The 23,534-nt window shown below is 40.5% G+C and overlaps 1 protein-coding gene across 1 annotated transcript in view; it reads left to right on the top strand.

Annotated features, from left to right (window-relative positions):
• Positions 1-4,699: 4,699 nt before the first annotated feature.
• COL3A1 (collagen type III alpha 1 chain) overlaps positions 4,700-23,534 on the top strand; it is a 48,510-nt gene continuing 29,675 nt past the window's right edge. Inside the window, exons 1-2 of the mRNA XM_040069237.2 lie at positions 4,700-4,902; positions 22,570-22,775. Coding sequence (XP_039925171.1) covers positions 4,824-4,902; positions 22,570-22,775 — 285 coding nt within the window. The 5' untranslated portion in view covers positions 4,700-4,823. The remainder of the gene's footprint in view (positions 4,903-22,569; positions 22,776-23,534) is intronic.

Genomic DNA, 23,534 nt, shown 5'->3' with positions numbered 1-23,534 from the left:
TTGGACTTATCTTACAGTTATTGTTCTTTTTATTTAATTCAAAAGAGATGACCAAAAAACAAAACAAAACAAAACAAAAAAAAAACAAAAAAAAAAAAAAAGAAAAGAAAAAAGAAAAAAAAAAAAAAAGTGCTCCTGGAATCTGCTGCATTGTTATTGCTGAAGCCTAAAGCCTGGAAGATTTAGATGGTGAGGTCCCATAGGAACCAACAGCTGAAGTACAGTAAACCTGGGCATTTCTGGGACCCACATGTGCTGTCTGGAGCAACAGTGATTTGAGCGGAGCCAACAAGAGCGAGTGATTTGCATGACGTACCTCCACTTTCTACACGAGCCCCAAGGTAGAAAGGATATCCTGCTTTTTATGATAATTCATTCTTGGACTGTTCTTCTGATTAATTTAACACATTCTTTGTTACTTAAAGGTATATCAAAACACTATTTTTTTTTTGTGATGGTATAAAATTAAGCATGTACACAAATTCAGAACTGAGTTAATTCTTAAATTTATAAATATTTTATGCTGTCTTATATTATTTTGATGTCCAACAATCACAAGTTTCAGAGCACAAAAGCCTTTACGAGACACACTCCTGGCAGAGAATCTTGTAGCTGTTTCATTAAATACTTCCTTAGGTGTATAGGACTGTGCTATTTCTTTAAGAAGTGAATATCTGGGTTTTTTTTCAGTTGTCCAGTGGAAATCTGGACTAGAGACAAGAAGAAAGGATTCCTTTCAGAATAATTTTGACACCTCGGTGAAAAGGAGGAGCATCCTCACAAAGGCGCAGAGCCAATGCTCTGAATTAACGGGTTCCATCCCTGGCGGCAGGAGAAGGTGCGTGTTCAGTACAGAGAAACCCCGCCCTGGCCATAGATGTCAAATTCCCCTGCACTGGGTACACCCAGGGGTCATTAAACTGGTTTGGCTTCCGTCCTTCCTGCTGGGAAGAGAAAATGCTGTGGGTGCTGCCTCTGCTTCACCCGTATGCAGTCATAATGTTGGCTCTGCCTTAAGAGCCTTCACAGCTGTGCTGTAACACAGTTAGTTCCCCAGCATGACTCAGAAGAAGGATTTTATTTAATCTGCACAGAACTTTGGAAAAAAAAGAGAGAATTTTAGTTTGTGGAAAGCTTGAGAATGTGCAAAGCTGAAAAAAGAGGACGTGAACGAGAGCCTGGGTCTCAAAACCTGGTTTCCCATTGTCTTCGGATAAAATTTCAGTGATAATTGAAAGACTGGAGAAGAATGAAACCATTTCATTGCTCTGGCTTCCTTCAATCCTGCAACTGTCCATTAGGGCATCAGTCATAGTTTGCATTGCTCACAAATGGGACTGGTTAAGAAGTGCGTGGCCGTGTTTTGGGGTTTTCTTTGTTTAGTGGCTCTAGATTCAGTTTTTCTTGTAGGTTTTTTCCCCCACTGTGCTCTCTGTCACTATTTTCACTATTCACAGGTCATTATTTCTGTGAGAGTGTACATTCTTTTTAAAATTTGGAGATTCTTTATTATTAAAAAAAAAAAAAAAACCACCAAACTTGTTGCTGGCATAGGAGTAATTGCAATGGTAAAATTTGAAGATTCATAGTTCAGGTTAAGCTCTCAGAAACAAGGAATAGTTGCTAACAGATTCTACAGGCCAGAAATTTGGGAACTTTTAAAGTAGCACTTATATAATTTACTTACTTAAGGACCAGCCTTTTTGCGGGGTGGACCAGAGGCCCCTTGATAAATATGTAGAAGTAAATCTCTCATTTGTTTTTCTAAGGCAGAATGTCACTAACCACAGGACTCGAACAGGCACGAGGAATCCCAGATTGCATGAATATTCCAGCATCTGATGGAGAGGTAGTCAACAGTTTTGTCCTACACATCTTTTATGGTATCTACTGTAAAGCACAAATATATTGAATAATTTTAAAAGCATTTGTTTCAGGTTCCTCCATCAAAGGAGACACCAATTTTGCACCAGTTTTGCTGCACCAATTTTGATACGGGCACCTTTTCCAGTTTAGTCCAGATGTCAAGACATTGCATCCCTAGGAAGATGAGTATTAAACAAGAGCTACCTACTAAATGATCCAAAATTGCCTGCAAGACTCAAGAACCTAGTTTTTAGGGGGGGCTGCTTCTGTGCAGAGTATGTGAAAAGGAAGATTTTGAACACAAAGTGTGCAGAGGATGTTCAAGGAATGTTGCTGTGCCAAAGCCTCCTCAGGCCATGTGAGTAAAATGGTGAATGCCACCCAAAAGGAATTGACTTGTGACAGGAAGTGGAAAGTGCCAGAGAGTTTTACACTAGGGTTATAAAATCAATTGTTCCTTGAACCACAGCGTATACACTGCAGAACCCAAGGAAGGGTTGTTGTTTTTATGGGATGTAATCATCAGGAGATACGGTTTTATGCTCTTATACAGAAACCCCAGGATTAATTTCTGTATGAATTCGAGCACACATGCTGATACTCCCACGCTTATGGCAAATAATAGGTGCTATGGATAAATTTAGGTTCATAATCTAGCTATAGAATAGCATAATATCCGAGGTGAACAATCCAGGAGAGTTAGAATTCAAATTTTCCTCAGACAAGTGTTGTAGTGTAAAAACTGAGGCAAGCATTAGTGAAAATAAGGGAGTCACCATGAGTGTTCTTTTTTTTTTTTTTGAAAGGCTAGATTTAAGAAATTTAGAGAAATCATTATTGTGGTCAAACAGGACAAAAAAATTGCAGAACTCAATGTGAAAATGTTTTTAAGTCAAAGACCTTGAATGAATTATTTTTTTCCTCAAATGTGAACACTTACCAAGTAACAGTCATTAGGCTTCATGAAAATTAAACAATTTCTGTGGCAAACATGTAGATGTTGTACAGAAAATTGATCTGCATGCAATATTGATTAGAGTTAATTCAGTTTAATTCCCTTTCTATAGCTGAGGTTGGTTTTTATCCAGGGTTTGATTTGTCCATATATTTCTATTGAAGAAAGACAAACAAATCCAGGTTCTTGGATTTATTTCTTGTTCTATCTTATGTTCTGAGCATAACTCCAGAAGAGGAGAAAACCTTATAGGCCCTTGTGTAAAAATTTGAAGCCTGTTGTCCTATGTTCTAGGATGGCTCAATAGAAGTTGGTTATCTGTTTGCTGATTGTAGCTACTTGAATGCTATAAACAGAATAACCTAACCTCTAAAGTGATATGGACCTAGATATGAAAACCCAAACCTGCAGGAAATAGCTGTGCCAGTGCAACAGAGACAGCATGGAATCTTGGGGGATTCAGGGGAAAAAAGTGGTGTGTAATTCCTTTGGAATGTATCAAGGCATACATACCTTGTAAACATTTAAGACGCAGAAGAGACCCTCAGGATTTGTTAAAAGTGACATCAAATTATTTAAGACCTCTTCATACTTGCTTCAACCTACTCCACCTCAGGTGACCCCAGCAGAAGAGGGTATTTCAGTTTAAGTGCAAATTTATTTCAGACAAACAGGTTTTGAAATTAGATCCAATACCTAGTAGATTAAACTTCAGGCTGTTCTTATTTTGTGATGCATACAGAGATAGGGGCCCCCTTTTTGGATGATGGTTCGTGGCACTCAGGAATTATTGAGAGGAGGGGTGATTCCCTGGGTCGCTGTAATCTCAGCAACACTTGAGAACCAATGAGTGAGCACTTCTGCAGGACATGACCTGGATCAGGTTGATTGACTGAGAGCAGCAATTGGTTTGATCATTGTTTTGGCAGAGACGCCCGTTCTGACAGCTTTCTGCATTCACTTTGGGGTCTCTTAAGGTTACGTTCCCAGCAAAGCTAGATTCGTAACAAAACTGCTCAAACCATCTGATTTGGAAAACAAGGTTGTGTGTTCTGATCTTAGTAAAGATTTGTGTGGAATAAAGAAATAACTAGGTTTAAAAGGCATTAGTAGTCTCAAGATTTCTTTTTTTCCCTCTCTACCTTCTTGTTTGAGGAGCAAACAGACAAGAAAAATGTTCTGCATTCCTTTCAGATGTTGTAATGACAGCATCAAACTGAATTGCATGAAAAGATTTAGTTTGAGAGATTGATGCTTGTGATTTGCAATCTTGTTCTCTTCATAATTTTTTTTTTTTTTTAAAAGCTTGTTTTCTCCCCAGGTAACCCAAAATCACATTGTGAGGTGGAAATGGTGAGAAAAGCACTGGAACAGAAGTGTGATTTTCAGTCCTTCCTTCCGTTAACTCTGATCGCTCATCAGCACAAATACCCAGGTTTGCTCCTCCACTTCTGGGATTCTTTCAGTCTGTACAGCTACATCACTTCTTACCTTTTATCTTTGTCAGGGAGCACTAAGAATTAAAAATCCTCTTTGGGTTTTACCCATTGTCTCCTAATTAACATTAAAAAACGCTCTACCCCAGGGGCTTTGGCACGGGGCTTTTTTTTCCACATGCATACATGTCACATAGAGTGCACACTAACTGTTCATATACGGTGTCAGCATGCGTTTTGTACGCACACAAAAGTTCCAGATGTGCTGTGTATCTTGTTTAGTTGACTTTAGTCTTCTGTAAAGCCAAGAGAAATATTAATCATTCATTTACTGTTAGGGGATGGGTCTTCTTCTCATGTTTCAGTAAAGGGGGTGGAAAAGAAAAGTAAGCCAATTTTTTTCCTATTTAAGGCCAAAGCTGGGGAATGCTTGTGGCTGAGTTCTGTACATGGCCCGGTGCTGGAAGGGCAGGGAGCAACCGATGTTGCTACTTTGAATAGATTTTTTTTCTTTCCCCCCCCCATTTTTATTTTTGCACAGAGAGTCTCATGTCTAATATTTAGACATGATGAGCTCTGTGCAAAAAGTAACTTTGCTCATTCTTGCCGTGTTTCAACCCTCAGTTATTTTGGCACAACAAGTCGGTGAGTAATTCAAGCTTTTTATGAATTCATGGTTTTATTTTATTTTTATTTTTACCAATAATTTTAGTCGCTTGTAAGAAATGAGTATGCACGAATCTCACCAGAACACTTCTCCTTCACTAATCCAGCAGTCAGATATTTAATGGTGAAGCTGAAAGCTGCAGGGATTTGCAGTATCATCCCAGAGGTTTCTCTTTGCTTTGCTTTCTTTAAATTTAGAAGGACTGTACAGTGCTGTGTGCCTTGGCTGCATTTGCTCTTGTTCTTACTTGTTTCGCTGCTACAGACACCGGAGAGATTGTAAGCTATTTCTTTTAACTCTTGGAATAACATTTGAACTGTTAGCTCCGTGCTGCCTGGAAGCTCTTTGTCACAAGGAATAAGCCTTTGCTTCCAGCTATTTTATTTGGAGTTCTCCTTTGTACTTGTTTGTCTTACACTGGCAGCCTGAGGGTTTCTTTCAACAATTTGTGTGCAGAAAAAAAAAAAAAAAACAGCCTTAAAATTCTGAACAGTTTTGTTGAAGGAGTTTTTAAAAAGAGTGATGTATAGAAAATATGTCAGCCTACAGAATTTTTACTTTGGCATAGAACAGGAGGGTAAGTTAATTCCCTCAGCTGCAACAGTTTGAACCAGGCATCTGCAAGCTGTTTCAGCCCCTCACGGGACTGATTAGCAGTTGATGGTGTGTGGAAGTCCATGTGAGTGTGAGTGTGTGCGTGTTTACAGAGAGCAAGAACACCAAAAACCAAGTGAACATGGAATTCAGAGGGGAGAGAAGTACTTTGTATGCAAGAATTCAACCTAGAGTGAAGATAAGTGTGGTATGAGTATTTAAGTTAAACAGATGACATTCCACAAGTACAGCTGACCTTTTTTGGATGTGCTCAGTTCCTGCTTGCCAGATATTGTAAACCAGACCTTCCTTAAGATAAAGCACTTTTTTCTCCCGTAAATATGAAAGGTTAGCAATTTATTTATTCCTTCAGAGAGGCAAGGAATAACCTTAACATTAACTCAATAAACGGCAGCCAAAGAAGCTGTAGTGCTGTAAAGGAAAGCCAAATGCCTTTAAAATCGCACCTGACACTGCTCCGTGTGACACACATGATGAAGACGATTACTTGAGCCAGCTCCTGGCGAGCCCCTCTGTCTCAGCATACCTGGACAGGGACCTCTGCCGGGGGATGGGTGTGAGTCCACCAGGAGCAGCCTGCTGGCCCTGGAGCACTCGGAGCTCGGGAGGATCTGTGCATGAGCACACCAGGCAAAACCTCTGCAGCACCAGCCTGCCTCACCTAGCACAGACACAGGCTAAGCCTAAGTGTCTATAAAAAAACCCCTAACCAATGCGTATATAGATACTCTGCAGAGAGTAAATAGAATTTACTGAGAACTGATCTGTCTCTGCTTTGCCGAGAGACAACTCTCTCTCCAATAATCTTCAGTAAAGAATGTAAAATGCAATGATTATAAAATTTGAGCAAATGTGTGCTGTGAGTTTTCTCTGCTTACAGCAGCAGACAATATATATATTGTTTATATTTACCATGCAGTAAGTGTTCTTTTATATACCCTGTCATCAGAGGGATAAGCACTAAGAGACCATACAACATAAAGAGAAGGAACATCAATTTTATTTCTCTTTATAAACAAACCCCCCCCGAGTGCCAGGTCTCCTTCCCTCACTCTAGTCCTGTCTCTGGACACTTCTGAGGTGCAGCATATATTTGACTCAATAAATGGCAAATTTGGGGTAGAAGAACAATACACAAATGAAGTGTGAATGAGTATGCTCATTTCTCTGCCACATTCCTGTTCCATGGTGTTGTAACATTTCCTTACTGGGCCGACTTCCATACTATTTACAGGGCTAAGGTTACACAGAGAGACTGATAAATCACTAGTTATCCCTTGAAAAATTGGATTCTCTCCTCACTTTAGACTGTTTCTTTCCACACATTTGAATATGCTTTTCTCAGAGAAAATAATAATTGAAGGAGTTGATTATTCGTATCACTAATTCATGTGCAGGGCAGGGAATGGACTGGGAAACCAAACTTTCCACAACTGAAAAGAGAATTTCCAGACATGCTGAAATGCTCTCTCTTGTCAAGAAAAATGTTTATATGGTTAGTATCAAATGTAAGTCAATATAAAATTTTCCTTGAGGAAACCTGCCAGGAGACAAGACTTGGCAAGATATTAAGGAAAGTGCTCAGTGTACACTGAATTTAGGGTAGTCAGATGTACCCCTGGGCTATGTGTTTCTTTGTCTTGCTGTAATAGCTTGGAATGGAGACTTGAGTACAGCCTCAGGCCAAACCTCTCCCAGAGCTTGGGATCCAGATACTGTGCAACAAGGAATATTCTGCGAATTCCGTGAGCAAAAGCTGTGCATCCTCATGACCCACCAGGATGTTTTTAGCCTGGAGGTGAAATCACCTTGACACAATGCAGGTTTTCTGATGGGTGTCAGGGCTTTCAAGCCCTGCCTGTGTTCGAGATCAGATGCCCCCTGATGGCAGACAGGACACGAAGCCAGCACTTCAGACACACAGACGATTCAGAGTCCGCCCTTTAAAAGGCACCTTTACATCCTGCATATTAAACTACTCAAAACTGTAAGGTCTTAGAATGCTTCTTCGGGAAATAAATCCCTTGTCCAGGCAGCGAGCATGACTTATGAAGGCATTTGCTAAGCCTTGCAGCCTGCATCCATCCCATTTATCTTCAGCTGGTAGAGGCAATCACGACAGCTACATCCAGAAGACAGCATAAATTTTAGCTAGACAGACTGGAGGTATTTGGCAGTTTCCACTGCCTACAAAGGAAGCACATCCACAGCGCCCTCACATCAGTGCCAAAAGGGAAGTCAGATGGATTTGGGCCTGTCTCAGCTGTATTTGTTATGCTTAAAGGACACCTCAATCAGCCAGAGCAGGACACTTCTTGTAGGTGCACCCCAGTCCTTGAGGAACTTTGCTGAGGTCATTAGGAAAACTCTACTTCTCTGAAAGCACTGTTGTGACAGCAATGCCAGAAACCCATCAGTATTATTCCTTTTTTTTTTTTTTTTTTTTTTACCTCTAAGGTAATTTAGTATTTTCCTCGTAACGCAAGTATTATCTTGGATGTTTGGTCAGGAAACTCATTTCTGAGGTAATGGCTGAATGCTAAAATCTCTCTGACAAGACTTATTCACCTTTCATACTACTTTCAGTTGCAAATTGCTGTTTTAAATTGATATATAACAATTGCATGTAAGTTTCAAGGGGCAGCATGCAAATTACTTGTCCTGCTGAGCACCCACTTCCGATCCCTGAGAAAAGAATGATATTTGAGGAAAACTTGTAAACAGCTGATTTGGCCATTTTGCTTTATTTTTTTATTAACTGGGCAGGATTAGATAGCACATGAAGGGGATGGGTACTGTGCAGATGTAGTTTATTTGTGAGACTGCCAGACTGTCATGTTTAGCAGTTAGCTCTATGGAACACTGCTCACATGTGCTCTTTGTTGATAAATTTCCAGTTTAAGGGTAATGCTTACAACAGTCAGACCTATCTCTGCTCAAAGGTTCTGGTAATGCAGAAAGTTTCCCCTCCAGAGTTTTGACAGTAAAACCAGATGATGCAAGTCTGTGCGCCAAGAGATAATTAACCATCGTAAGTAACCTGGTCTAGGTGAAGTAATGAAATATCAGGGGTCTACTCCTCTCCTTCCATTTTTCCTAACTATTTTTTTACCAAACACGCAGCAGACAAGGTTATGCTTAGGAAAATTGAAACATTCCCTTCTAGTCTGGAAAAATCATGCTAAATGAAAGCCTGGGGAATCCACCCCCTCCAAACATTATATATATATATGTTCTTGGAAATATGACAAATTTCATAAACACATTTTACATCACACACCCCTGGAACACATTAGCCTTAGGAAACTGAGACTATTATATAACCCTTTCATTATTTTCCAGATTTGTTTTTGACTTGAGACCAAATCACCAAATCTACACAGACTGATTTTCCTGAAAGAGGAGTTGGAGTTGGAAACATCCACTGCTTTATTGCAGGGGGAAGAAGCAGAGGTAGAAGGGTGTTGTTTCTGGCACAAACTTCACTGTTGATGCCTCAGTCAGGGCCATTACGTTTGTTCTCCTCTTAGTGCTGCAGATTACAAGCAGATCCTATTTCCTCTTCCAGCTCCTGCCAAAGTGTTGAGGTTTGAAGTAGGCAGCCAGGTGTCACTTGCAAACTCTGCTGATGCCAGCCTTACACAACAGCTGGTGGAGAGTTGTAATTAATGCTGCTCAGAAAAAAAAGAAATTACCATCACATTTTTGTTCCACAGGCTGGCTGAGAAACCAGACTGACACTGTTCCATTAGTCATTGTCCCAGTTACGTGCTAGTGTTGTTCACACCTTGTTTTAATCAGAAATCTGCAGAAAACGGGACATACCTGCCCTCGTAATGGGGACAGCATGCTGAGGGTCGGTAATGGAAACGATACAGAGCAGCATTTAGCATTTGGGGTTAAAAGCAGCCTCTTTAGAGTTGAAAGGTTCACCCTACCAGGAAGGGCAAATAATAACAAAGTGCACTTTCCCAGGCCAGCGGGCACCTGGAGCACTGTATTGCTCTTGGTGTTTCTGTAGTAGGTTCCCAGTCTGCTGAAGAGCACAAGCCACAGCTGCTCTAAGGGTTGTAAGATTATTTTGCTGGTTTGGAGTAATAACTTGTCAAAGCTCACAGATTTAGGTATTAGTGCAATGGTCATACCATTAACACTCCAGATTATGCTGTCCTTTAGTCATGTTAGTTTAAGAAACTGAGCAAAAGATCTCAGTTAAGAAAAGGGAAATTGTTGGCAATGGCAAAGGTATGTTGTTAACAAACGGGTTTTTATGGTTTTAAAATAATTGGATTAGAGTCCTACATCATTGCAGTTTGATATGATGAGGCATAGTTCAATTTCTTATTGGCAGTGCCCAAAAAAGTAAAACAGACTTGATTGAGAAAGGTATAATAAAATCTGTTCTCATTCAACATTGCTACTGTTAGCTCATTCTCCTTGTTGCAGCCTGGTAAATTGTAGATTACATGACTTTAACATGGTTTAGGGTTCAGTGTCTACCACCAACTGTCTATAACTTTGAGACATTCTGATTTTTGGTTTTGGCAGATAATGAATAACCTTCAACCCTAAATGGAACAAAAAATTTAGTGTCATCGTGCTGCAGTACTTCACCAATCTATCCCTCCTTCTACATGCCCGTGATAATACATCTTGTACAGAGGGAGAGCTGGGCACAGATGTGCCTCCTGCTCCAGGAGGGGTCCAAGAAGGGTTATTTTACTTCTGTAGCTTCGTGTCAGGCTGTCGAGGGCAGTGTGGCTGGGTGCAGAGAAGGCTGCAGCCCCTGGCACTCAGTGTGCTGCCTGTCTGCAGCGCACGGGTTCCTCCTGGAGGGCTGGCTCTTCGGGACGCGCTTGTCACAGCGGTGGTGTCCCTGTGGCAGAGGTGCTGTGTGGTGGCTCGCTGCTGGCAGCTTCCCACAGCCATGGTGACTGCTGCAGGACAGCTTCTTCTCTGGGGATTTTCTTTCTTCCATTGAATCTTTCGATGTACAGGGTTCATGAAACTTCCTTTTCTGTCCTCTCTGTGGCTTCCCTGACAAGAGACGTTTTGTCACTGGAAAAATCTGTAAGGAATTCCCACAGAACTCCCGGATTTTCCTCCATTCAACAAACACAGTCAGACTTTGTTTCAGGGAAATAAGAGTTACATATTTACATGTGGTGACAATGCTATTAATATTTCTCACATGGCTTTGAGACTGTATTAAAAAAAAAAAAAATTCAGATATTAACCCCTTGCATTGTTTATGACTATGGTTAATCAAGAGGGAAACCTCTATTTTTAGCAGTAAAAAATCTCGAATTACGGGAATCAGAAAGTCTCCTCTGTAAGTACAAGAGAGAGAGGGGTTGGTCTGCTAACCCTATCTTAAATGCTGGAAGTGTGCATAGAGGAATGAGATCCACACCTGGCTGTAGAGTAGCTCATCTTTCACACAGAGGTATAGTACATTATATTTTTCATTTATATTTTCAAGCAGTCACTATTTTTTCTCATCTTCTCTTTCATAGGAAGGGTTCTTTGAATTTTGATTTGAGGAAACCTAACCTACTTCCAACCACTGCTTCTCTTTATTTATTTTTGCTTCAGAGCCAATCTTGTCTCTGAGTTTGCAAAGTGGAAGCCTCTGCCTGTTTCATGTCAACATGACAATGGAAAACATGATATAACCCCCTCCAACAACAACCATTTGTTGGCTTTAGTTTGGATAAACTTCGCTCTGGGACTTCTGGCTTTGTTTAGTTTAGCAGAGGAGATTCCTTTCAGATTAGCTCAGAGACTACTTCCATTTTCCCCCGTTTATGTCAAATCCTTCATTTAAACATGAAAATGGTACCTCCTGTAAGAACGTCTGCACATTTTTGTCTTGCTCTGATTCACACCAGTACTCCCTGAAGAGGTGTCTGCCGGGGAGGAAAAAGCATGCACAGGGCTTTGAACAGGAAGAATGTGAGGGTCATGAATATATATATATATATATATATATATATATATCAAGGTTGAATGTGAGGGGGTTTTTTTGTTTGTTTTGAAAGCCTAGGCCTTCTCCTACAGCTAAAGGGACGCCCAAATGGCTGTCAAGAAATGAGGGCTGTGACATGTAGATTTAGGTCTTTAGCAGAGTTTGGACTTCAGCAAAATTCAAAGCTATCCACAGCCACTGGAGACACATCCCTTTCTGCTGCTGGATTTCTCTTTCAAGTGGCTGTGCATCCCACCCTGGAGGGTGGCACAGGCACCTCTGCTCTCCCATCAGGTGAGACCTTTCCTCCTGAGTGCAAACCTCCCTTGGGCTGCTAGGGCAGCTTCAGGCACCCCTTTATTCCCAACTCCAGTGCTGTAAAGGGCAGCAGAGTCACAGGAATATCCCGGGCACATTGTGCAGCAGTAGATATGAAAGGATGATCTGTGTCTGGAAAATACTTCCCACAGCAATTCAACTCTGGCAGTTCTTGGAAAACTCCTGGATATAATCAGTTCCCACTGAAGCTCCCTGCAGCTCACGCCCAGTGACCAGTCAGTGCATTAGAAGGTTGTCCGCAGCAAGCATCTTTTTTTGTCTCTTCTTTCCCTTTGTGCTTCTCTTCTTCTCTTTTCCTTCTTTCCATTTTCTTTTAGGAAAATAAGCAACAACAAAATGGCATCTTTTTTTTTCAAACAGATGAGACAGAAATAATTGCTCATCTGAACAGAGTTAATGGGAAATATGGGAAGCAATGCTCATTGTTCCTTTGATGTTCACTGTAATAGCCATGCTGAGCATCAAAAGAGAATAAACTACATCCCCCATGCTTTCCTTCAGCTATAAGCAGCAAAAATAGAATTCATATTTTGTTGGAAAACACTTTTATGTTCATGAGAGCCTCTTTAAAAAAAAAAAAAAAAAAAAACACCACGACCTACATCTTCTCTGGTTTTTTTCTTTAAATCCACTCTATGCTGTTTGCTTGTTTCCCTACAGAGCAGTAGTCATTCTGTGCCAGCTGTTTAAGAGAAGAATGTCCTAGTGAAAGCAAACAATGGGCTGTGTAGTGGGAATTGCAAATCTTTGAAAAGAGTAATTGAAATCTGCTCAGACATTTTGAAGATGCTTTGCACAATATTCCAAGGCTGTTGGTGGCTTAGCTGTTGGCAGGGTGGTCCTCTTTGTAGCTCCCTCTTTTTTGTATGAACAGAATAGCATTAATATGGAGGAGCGGGGGGGAAGAAAGAAGAGAGGTTTTCAAGTCCAACTGATTATTTCAGAGCAGCTGAAGAGAGGAAGATTGCTGTTAATGTCTTTCAGTGAAGAATCAAAAAAAAAAAAAAAAAAGTGAATTGTACAGAGCCTTTTCATTTATCAGGTGTTCTCTGGCTCTAGCTATTCCACTCATACCTTTTAAGGGCTGCAGCAGATAAACTGTGCTGGATCAGGTTGTGTCTGCTGCAGATGTTCCAGCCCTCCCGGGCTGTGTGGTGTTGTTTATTCTCCCCCTGTGCCAGCTGGGGCTGTTGCTGCACAGAGCAGGGAGAGCTAAATGTGTGCCAGGCCTCAGGCAGTCGCTTCAGTAGCAAGGCTGCTGACCTCTGATATTAATTAAAAGCCAGCTCTCTGCTTGTGGGCTCTTCACTGCACCAAAAGTGTGAATTTTGACCTCACGAGGGAATTACTTAGGAAGATTCGTAGGTCTTTGTGCTTGAAAAATGGTCAGTCGTAGAACTTGATATTTAAGAGTGTCTCCAAAATTTAGTTGTCCTTGGTACCCTGAGAAAACCCTTACAATACTTACTTTAGTAGCCTTGGGAGGCTGACAATAAGAGCGTTGTATCCAGTGTACAAATAGCCATTTAATATCCTCTATGAGGCAGATTAAGAAGAATTTCAAATACTGCCATCCATATCCAACAAACTGTCCAAAATAGATGTAGGGTGAATTAGTACAAACTGGAATAAGGGATGAATGAATACAAACTCTTTTGCAGATGAAACTAGGTTAATGATGCTCTATGCATTCAGAACCCCCACCACAACCTTCTGAATTACAAATACCCTTAATTTATTGGCAGCCAAAGATATGATTCTTTTCTTTAGACAGTATGCCAGAGCACTTTAATCCTTCAGTGGAATATGAAATGCAAGAACCAAATCCTTCATTTACTTCCAACTTCTGAAATTACAGGGAAACCAATAAAATTGTGCAGGGACTTAGGCCAGCGTAGAATTTGCCCCCCTGCTGCTTTACTCATCTCAGATGTAAATTCATTATGGCTGTGGAGTTATATTGGGGTGATTTTGTCCAAGGTATCTGAAAATATAAATTATATTACCACATGTATTATACTGCCATTGTAACACTTCCCATCTGCTTCAGTCTCAGGAGAGAAGCGTTGAATCAGGCTGAGCTCTTCCAAGGCAAACCACAGAAACAGCATTGCATAAATCTGTTAGCCCTCTCACAGAGCTGAGGGGAAAGGGGGAAAGAGAGGATCATGTCCCACCTAAAAATTTCAGTTACCTGCCAAAAATTGTTTTAATTTCAAATTTAGACAACACAAAAACAAAGTCATACATTTTTCCCGCACAATGTTTAGGTTTTATCATGCTAGAAGCTTAAAGCATCATTAATGAAGTAGTTATAATTCAGTGTTCTAAATTAGGATCTATGTGGACCAAGTTTTAACAATTATCAAATTCCATTCATTCCCTTTCTCTTATCAGATCAAAAGCTGATCCTTTCTTTCATGATGTTTTGGATCTTCTCAGAGTGGTTGTAAAGTCTGGGAAACCTGTGCACAATGACTTTTCCAGTTTTATCTTTATTCTTCCCAGGACAGACCTACTTCATGAAATCTCTCAAAGAACCCTCCAATGTTATAAACTCTTCCTGGTCCTAGCTAAAACCAGGAAAGCAGAAGTTCATCTTTGACCTACACCTTGGGGTGATTTTTTTTCTTTTTTAAGTTTGGCAAAATCTTGTGCTGTGTTTTAGTAAATTTTTCCCCTTGATTATTGATCTTAGTAGCATTGAGCTTGAAATATTGTGTTTCTTTAGAAATATGTTAGGCCAGCTTCTTATGGAATACAGTTGGAAGTGGTCAAGTGTTCAAAACTAACATTACCTTGACGCTTGGATTCTGACTCTAGAAGTATTCATTGACTGCCCAAGGAATCAGCAGGATGCATATTTAAGGAAACTAATAAATCCATTAAATTGTCAGAAATCATATTAGAACTTGGATTTATCTCCATTTTTGCTTAGTTTAAGACACTAGTCTTTATGCAAGAATTTGTTACCATTCACTCTAAGGATAAGAAGCACATTAAAATCATGTTACTGTAGAGTAGTATTAGAGTTTATGCCAGAACTACAGCTAAATAGCCACAAATGAAGTTCTTGCAGTTTGTTGCTTATTTTTATTATTTAGCATGACACCACATGGCACAAAAGGTGATGTGCCAAAAAAATATTGTAATGTAAGAACAGAGGGGATGGAAAAATCTCATGGTAAAATGCCTATTTTACCAGTAATTGAAGAGTAGCTGAAGTATGATGCAACGGTCCCTCTAAGAGGTGTTGAGTACACTGAATTAGGATGAAATATCTTCTTCCTATGTGTCCTGCTCTAATACTAATGTTACCCTTAGTAAAATATTTTGTCTGTCAGGCGCTGAAGAGGTTCAGTTACCACCAGAATGATTAGAAGCTGGCATTTTTTAGGTCTGATTCAAAGCCCAGCAAAATCAAGGGAGGCTCTGATCAGGCAGTGATTCCCCTTAATCATGGAGCAATTATCTGAATTCACAGCTTATGGCAAAAAGAGGGTGATCTCTACTAAAAACACAGAAGCAGAAATATAACTGAGTCACAGAGTCAGCCTGTTGAGAGGGGATGTGGAGGGCAAATCCCAGAGTAGCATCCCAATACAGGTAGTCATTCAGGAATATCTTCCTCCCATGCAAAAAGCAATTTGGACCATGATATTGTCAAGGAATAGCTAAGAACAAAAGGAGTGTATCTGTCTCTTGAATCCAGCAGAATTTTTTCCTCAAAATGACATTTTTTGAGTACAGCATTTCTCTGGGCAGCCCCAAGAAAGAAGGAGGGTGATAGATACAGAGCAGTCTGCTCAATGCTGCCCCTTGTATGACTCAACTTGAAATGGCAATTCTGCCAAAAAACAACCCTCCCCAACCAAAACAGCAGAGAAACAGCCTGGCACTTTGTTTGCTTATTACCAGCCTCGAAACAAGCAAGTTCTTTTGCCATGGTTTCTCATGCCAGACACCAGCCGAAGCAGTGAGGCTGATGTGTAATATCTCTGATGGGATATCGCTGGCCACTATTTCCTTGTGCAGGGTGAGCTCTGCAAATTGTGTGAAGAGCATCATTCCAGGGTGTCAGCAGGTGTGCTCAAATAGAGCAGTTTGTGAAACGTAAATGTCGAGATGGAACAGTGTGACAGAACCAGCTGCTTTAGACCATGTTATCTTTTGAGAAGAACAGGCTTCTGAAGATAAAGCAGAAAAATTAGAGTTTTTAAGTTACACTTTGAAAGATTAGGGAAAGAAAGCCAATAATGTGAAGGAGACCTTTTGTGTTTTACCTGGTAAAAAAATACACTTAGGATATATCCTAATATTCTAATCCTGATATTTCCAAAACTTTTTAAAGGCTGCAGAAAGGTTGTGGCATTTGTAGCATATAAAGACAAATGAAGGGAACAAGGAATGAGTCGTTTAAAATGCAAGTACATGTTTGTACCAGTGCAGGCGTGTTTTTTTCTTATTCATTTTGTGATCTGACATACAGACTGGGTGGGTCTCGAAGCAAGGACAGTTTGGCTGTGCGATACAAGGACCCTCTGCCTGAGGATCCAGACTCTTCTGTGCGTTGCCAGTGTAACAGCACGTGACTCCACCCTGCAACACCTCTGGCAGACAAGTTCAGCATTATGCTTGACCAGCATTCTTTTAAGCAGTTTTCTCTTTCTTACTCTGCATCTGAGAAAAGGGGGAAACTGGGACTGGTGCAGCAGCAGAACTGTTCAAACGCCAGCTTTCTTGGCAAATGAGCATCCCTAGAAGTAAGAAAGCTTCGGTTTCATTCAGAAAGCACAGGATGTAGCTGTCCATTTTGCTGTGAAACTTGGGAAATCTGTGTACTGTTCATTCATGCTCCTTTTCCATTGCACCTGATAGCAGTTCTTCCTCCTACAGCTCACAGAGCACAAAAGGATTTTTGAGGTTGACCCACCCTGGTTTTTCATAGTCTGCATTTAAGTGTTTGATTAACGAAGGTTTCATTACGTCCAATCACGTGTGGACAAGCCCTACAAAATATTACATCAGTGCTATTAAATCTGAAAATATCCTAATAGGTAAGGATACCTAAATTGTCCCTTTTGTCCTCATGCACTGTGTTCCAGCTGAGAGAATGCCTGAAGGCCTTGCGGTTGAAAAAAAAACCCAACTTGTTAAACCATTTCTTTTCCTTTTTTTCGACCTCTTTTCCCGATTCCTGTGACCCAGACAGCATTCGAGCCCTTTCGAGTACTCGGCAGTGACCCGACATGCCAAGGAACCCGGCCATCCCAGCTCCTCCAGCCAGCTCATTCATTATGAGCGTCCGCTTGTTTCCATTACTAATGATGGGGTGGAACGAGAGTGTTTGGGTTTCTTTATAAACATCATCATCATACCAGACAGGGAGCCCAAACCATTTGCCTCTAGGTAGACGCTGCGGCATTCTTTTCTGCTCAGGAAATGGAAAGCAGCATTGCTGCACAGGCTGGGGTGGATACCTCCACCTACTCCAGTTGGGGAGAATGATAGAATTTCTGTTGAAAATAGCATATCTCCCTTCTGCTTCATCCTTTGCTTAAATAATGTATCAGATGGTGCTGGGGCATTAAATTAACAGATGTATTCGCTACAGAAGAAATGTAAAACAACTTTTGAAGCACTCATCCTGTAAAGCAAATGGCCAAAACTAGGTCAGGGTGAGGAAGCACAGGTTTTGTACAGTTAAAAAAGTAACAAAAATGTCCTTCTTAACTTCATCGGGCTTTAGATCCTGTCAGAGGCAAGGCCTTCTTCATCCTGGTGCTTTAGCCTTTAGCAGATTCACTTTAAATACAGAAGTTGTTTGTTTGACTCATTGTGTTTGTGATCAGATTCTCACAGACCAAAGCTCCTCAGTTTTGCTTCCCAGGCCATCATCAGGCAGCTGCTGGAGGATCGTGAGTCACCCCTGCGTGGACTATTGCCCTCTCTGAGGCAGAACCAGACAAGTTCAAGATGTTTTTTAATTTCTAACCCTTTAGTCACATCTCTGGAAATGGGATATGTGAGTGCTACTAATGCAATAGCTGGACATAGGCTCTGTCCAAAGTAGAAAAGCCTGTGGTTTCTGAGGATACTATTAGGAAATTTTTTCCTTTTGCCATAAAATTGTGGTTAAGTCACGATCATGGTGCTTGCACAAATGCAAAGCCAAAACCAACTACAGAGCAGGGCAGATTCTCATGTGATAACAAACTCCCCTTCACCTCACTGGGGTTGGGATTATGTCCCATATGACATCTGTCATCTTTCAGGCCACATGACAATGGCCATCTGTGTCTTTCCTTGCACACATTTGGGCTCTTCTAGGTAGCCCACTTATGGGTCCTTTGGAACTAAAATGTGATTTTCCTTTCAGCTTGCACTATTGGTCTGCTTATGGACAGCTGCCAGTCTTCCTAGAGTGGGAAATAATTCAAAACCAGCATACAACATTTATTGTCATGCCTTTTTTTTTTTTTTTTTTTTTTTTTTTAATTTTTTTTTTTAAATTCACTATTTAGGCTGGCCCAGGGAAGTTTTGCACACAGCAAAACCTATAAAAACATGAGTGCTCAGTAAACAGCATAATTTCAAATCAATTCAGTCTCTTAAATATTAAACTTTTTTAACAGTGTGCTAGAGATTGACAGGGCTTCCAACAAAGCATTGCAGTAAGTGTCATAGAGGTGGAGTGCTGTATAGCTTTCATATTTAGGGCTCTGGGATGAAGAATAATATTGTGCATCACCATTGACAAATACTGTTGAGTTCTAATATTTCCTAATTCTCAGGCTAATGGGTGTGTTTAGGATTCAATAAAAAAAGCTGGCTAAGGCAAGTATTGGGCTGTTATAGCACAAGTCTAGAAGCAGACAAGTCAGCTTTTTTATAACCTCATTATTCCTGTATGTTACTCTCCAGTGCTTTAGCACAAATCAGCTTTCCAAAGGATTTTGGAGGTAACAGTTAATCTTTACGAGCAATGCAAAATGCATTATGTCATAACATGCTGACACACAGATCTACATCTGAGCACAGAGGGGGTGTCTTTAATGCCCTAAGTCTTCCCAGATGTAAGTTTCCTTTGGAAATCTATTTAATACTTTTATTCTTCCAAAGGCCACAGCACTTTTCATTGCAGCTTCCCTAGCTTATTTCTTAATTCATTTAGCAATGTCCAGAAAGCTGGAGGCAGATATGAATGTCATTATATCCATATGTCTTCAAATTTTTGTCTTCTTCCTGTTAAATGATGCCATCTACTGTAGCATAACTGAATGACAAGCTTGTAAAAAAGCAGAGAAAAGTCCTTTATTTCCTTCTTAATGTAAAATCATCAGTAGTTGTGACATATTTTAAATTTCCACAGTTTTTTATTAATATTGTTGAATAATATATGGCAGGTGAGTATTCGCAGTGTGAAAAACTGGGCCCTGAGGAAAGACTCTGCTTCTGTCTTGGAAACAGAATCTTATCTAACTAGCAGTGCAAAACCAGGCTGTTTTCTGCTCCTCATTGGAGCTGTCCTCTTTGCTGTAAGGCAGCAAGATCACAGCTTTGAAAACAACAAAATAACAAAACATATCAATGAAAAAGAAGTAAGAATGATGAAAAAAATCGACATATGAAGGTTCAAATCCTTGGATATGAATTTCTTAGTAAATAAAGACCTTGTGTTAAGCACATAGTTAAAAAAACGTGGTTTTGAAAGGCTAAGGAAGTGCTACTGTGAGATGAAAATCAGACTATTACAATTAATCAGACTCATCTGTTGGGTACAGAAAAGTGTGTATGCTATGCATCTCTTTATATGTGTATGCAGTTCATATAGCTGTATTTGACAAGTGCAAATAGTAACAATATTGAGTTCTTTTAGGTCCATACAATAGTATTTTTATTTAACAATTATGACTTGCCCTAGAAAAAAGTAATTCCTTATTATTTTTACAAATGAGAAGAACATTTTTGCCTGTGGAGCTGGTAGGTGCTCAAGCAGAGTGACAGCTGAGTAGTCCATTGCGCTGGGTGATGTGTATCTGTGCCCATCCACACTCTCCAGGGTGCATCCAAGCGCTCCTTCAGGATGGATTACAAGCTCCAACCTCCCCAGCAGCTCTGCTGAGGTCCTGCCTCCCACAGCACACAGCTTTCGAGGGCTTCACGCATGCAATGAGCCACTCTGTGATTCGGTTTTTCTCTTGAGTCACTACAGGGGCCATAAAGATTTCATTCACAATCCTCCACTTCTACGTTTCAGCCTTCTTGTTTGTCAGGAAACATTTGTCATTAGCCTTGTCAAGACTGGTTTTTACCAAAGTGCCCACAGTGAAATCCTGCTTTGTAGAAAGCAAGAAAATGTTTCTTGTGGTAACAGTCAGTGCCCAACTAAGCAGAGAATCAGCTTATGTACCTGGGATCCACGGATATGGCTCTGTGGGGTGACAATTGGGAAACAAAGCAATGTTTTTAGAAACTAGTTCTAGCTTGGCAGATTAAGGAAGGGTGTCTAGAACTTCTTCAAAGGTGCACATGGTTAGGCAGTGTCCTTTGAAGCAGCATCCTCTGATGCCATAACCCTGTGCCATGTAGGTATGGGGAAGAGGCTGTCATGGAAACGAGCAGTTCCTCCCCATCTCTCTTTTGCAGAATATGAAGTTTCTAGAGAGGCCCAAAAGGGGCAGAAAAAGGAAGTTTGAGTTTCTAAGTGAGAGAGAATGTCTGAGGAAAGTGAGTTTTCATATGCCATTGGAAGGTTTTCCATTTTAAGATTTTTTTGTTTCATGAAAGGAGGGTAAAATATTGGATCCCAGCTTGATGTCAGGCAAAGGAAAAAACATTGGCTTGAAGATGTCTGGAAAAGATTTTTGGAGCTTTGTTGTTCCGTGCTCAAAATCAGCTCTTAACCATGAGGAGTGCCAGCCTTTACAAGTCAACATTTTCCTGTTTGCTCCTCTTATCATTAAAGTGCAACAATATCATAAGATGGTGCGCATGGACATGGACAGCCTGCAGTGGGATTGACTCCTGTCCCATGGAGTGCTCTGCCTCAGGATCTGCACTCTGGCCCTCCCCTCAGGGAGCCATGATTGTATTCCCCATTGCCCTTCCAGGGCTTGGAGGAGGTAAAGAATTTCATGGGTGAAAGAGAAGAAAATGTCAGGTCAGCATGATCTAGGAAAAGCAGCTGAGTGAGAAAGTGAGAAGGGAGCAAGGGCAAGCTAAGCCCAGTTGAGCACACAGCAGTAAAGACGGGGAGCTGCTCAGGTACAAAATAAAAGAGGATTTGAGGAAGATGAAAAGAGAAATTACATGTTATAGGAAAGGTGAATTGCAGAGGAAGGTTGAGAGGAGTGGAAACACATCTAAGCCTGCCCATTGCCAAAGAACATTGGTGGGAAATGGGAATACATACCCACAAATACAGAGAGGAAGAAAAAGGAAACAAAGAGAACAAGATGCTAATGCAGTGGTGGAAAGATTAAAAACAGAGATTGACGGTGCAGGGAGAAAAAAAAGGGGAAGGAAGGAACTGCAAGAAATTTGGGCTCACTTTCACACTAGATAATTGTGGCCATTACAATTTGATGATATTTAGAAATTTCTGCCTGGAGCCAGTAGCAATTTTAATGTCAGAGGTTTGAATTACATCTTTTGTCATTTTGTTTTCTTTCTGAAGGGTGATGTCTAGCAGGTAAATTATCCTCATATTAAAGTTTTAAGAATGATGTAGGCACAAAAATAGTTCTTTCTCCAGAACGTTGTTTTTATAAACTGAATTATTTTTAATTTTCCATGAAAAAAAATCCTATTATATTATTCACTATATTCACTGATACTTATGTTTGCAATCTAAGGCTTCTGATAACATCTACAAAACTTAAAATGGGCTTGTAAAACTCAAATTAGATGCTCTTAGTGTTATTGTATATTGTGTTCTTAAATGACGTAGCTCTCTGGATCATTCATGTTTTCTGAGAAAATAGCAACCCAAAATTTAATGTGTTAAGGCAGTTTTTGTCAGCCTTTTCATATTCATAGTCTATAACAAGTGTGATCAGTAAAACAGCTGTTGGAAGGAATTCACAAAGCCATGAATATTACAGATGAACAATGTTTTTTTCTGAAAAAAGACACTTGTAACGTTTGAGCAGGCCAGCTGATACAATAATTGCAAACCATTTGGGCAATTAATGTGAACGTTCTTTCAGATCTGTCACAAACGCTGGCTTTCAAAACTCTCTGTGAAACCCCTTGGTGGCAGCTACTAATGCAAGATGCTGGAGACAGGAGTTGGAGCTGGACAGATGGCTTATTCCACACCCATGTGCACGTGCTCCTGTTGGCACATGGGGCCAGTGGCACTCTTGCTGGAGAGCTTTGGCATGTTCACTCCGTAGCTGCAGCAGAGAATTCAGTTGTTAATCAGACAGTAACTCACCCTGGCACTGAAATTACTCGAGACGGAAGATTATCAGAGATTTAATTGGGCTTTGGCTCAGCTCCAGGAGGTTTCCACTGATGTCTGTTTATACACTCAGAGCAGACTCTGCAAATAATGTGATAGATCCCCCCAGTCCCTGAAGAGCAGCATTCGGCCTTTTACTTCACGTGCATGAACCAGAAAACTAAACAAACTATCCAACAGTTTTCGTGTTACTCATTTGTAATTTGGAAAACACACTTGAAATAATACCCAACACAATTTTGTCTCTCTTTCCAGTGACGGGATGTACCCATCTTGGGCAGGCTTATGCTGACAGGGATGTGTGGAAACCAGAGCCATGCCAAATCTGCGTGTGCGACTCGGGATCTGTTCTCTGCGATGACATCATCTGTGATGATCAGGAGCTGGACTGCCCCAACCCCGAGATTCCTTTTGGAGAGTGCTGTCCAGTTTGTCCACAAACAACAACACCACCTCCAAGAGTAAGTTTATTCTCACTGGCCTTTTCTTGGTGTTGCTGCCTTCTTGATGCATGTCAGCCTTAATTCATTTTGGCTTAGATGTTCTTAAATACTTTTCTTTTCAATGCCACTTTCTGAATTTAGGCAAATACTTAGGATGAAGAGTGCAAATGATAATGTTAACTCTTCCAGCTGTTTTATGTAGATAACGGGCACCAAAAGAGTAGAAAGGGACAGAAGGCAGCAACTAGCCATTACATTTTTCATTTTACGGAAAAGCATAGGAATAATGCAAATACCTTATTTCTGACTTCATACTCAATTTATGAATATCCATGAAAATAACACCAGCGCAGAGTTAAAGAAAATTAGAGAACTTTCATGGCATCTCTAGGTCTGCATTTCTTATCAACTCAATTCTACATCATCACAGAGTGAATTTCCTTTTGCAGGCTTATTGCTGACTTAATGCCCTGTAAAGGAAAGGTGATTATACTGCACTTACCTAATTTATCATCTTTTTATAGACACCAACATTATATAAACCAGTTGCAGCAACTTGGCCTCAGGAAAATTAAGAATGTTAGCACATGCCAAGCCTCCTGCCTAAAAGTTTCAATGAGTGAGGCAGCTATACTGGGCTTTCAGCTCATCTGAACATTTCACCAGTATTAAAGACACGTGAGGCTCTGTTAAAGCGCCTGGGTTGCCAGAGACACAGTGAAGATCCTTATCTAGAAAATAAGAGAGTGAAAGAGATGTGAGGGAGAGAGAGATGCG

Source organism: Hirundo rustica, chromosome 7 (assembly GCF_015227805.2).
Source record: "Hirundo rustica isolate bHirRus1 chromosome 7, bHirRus1.pri.v3, whole genome shotgun sequence".
NCBI lineage: Eukaryota > Metazoa > Chordata > Aves > Passeriformes > Hirundinidae > Hirundo > Hirundo rustica.
The sequence above is the reverse complement of the archived record's forward strand: the minus strand, read 5'-3'. Positions and strand labels throughout refer to the sequence as shown.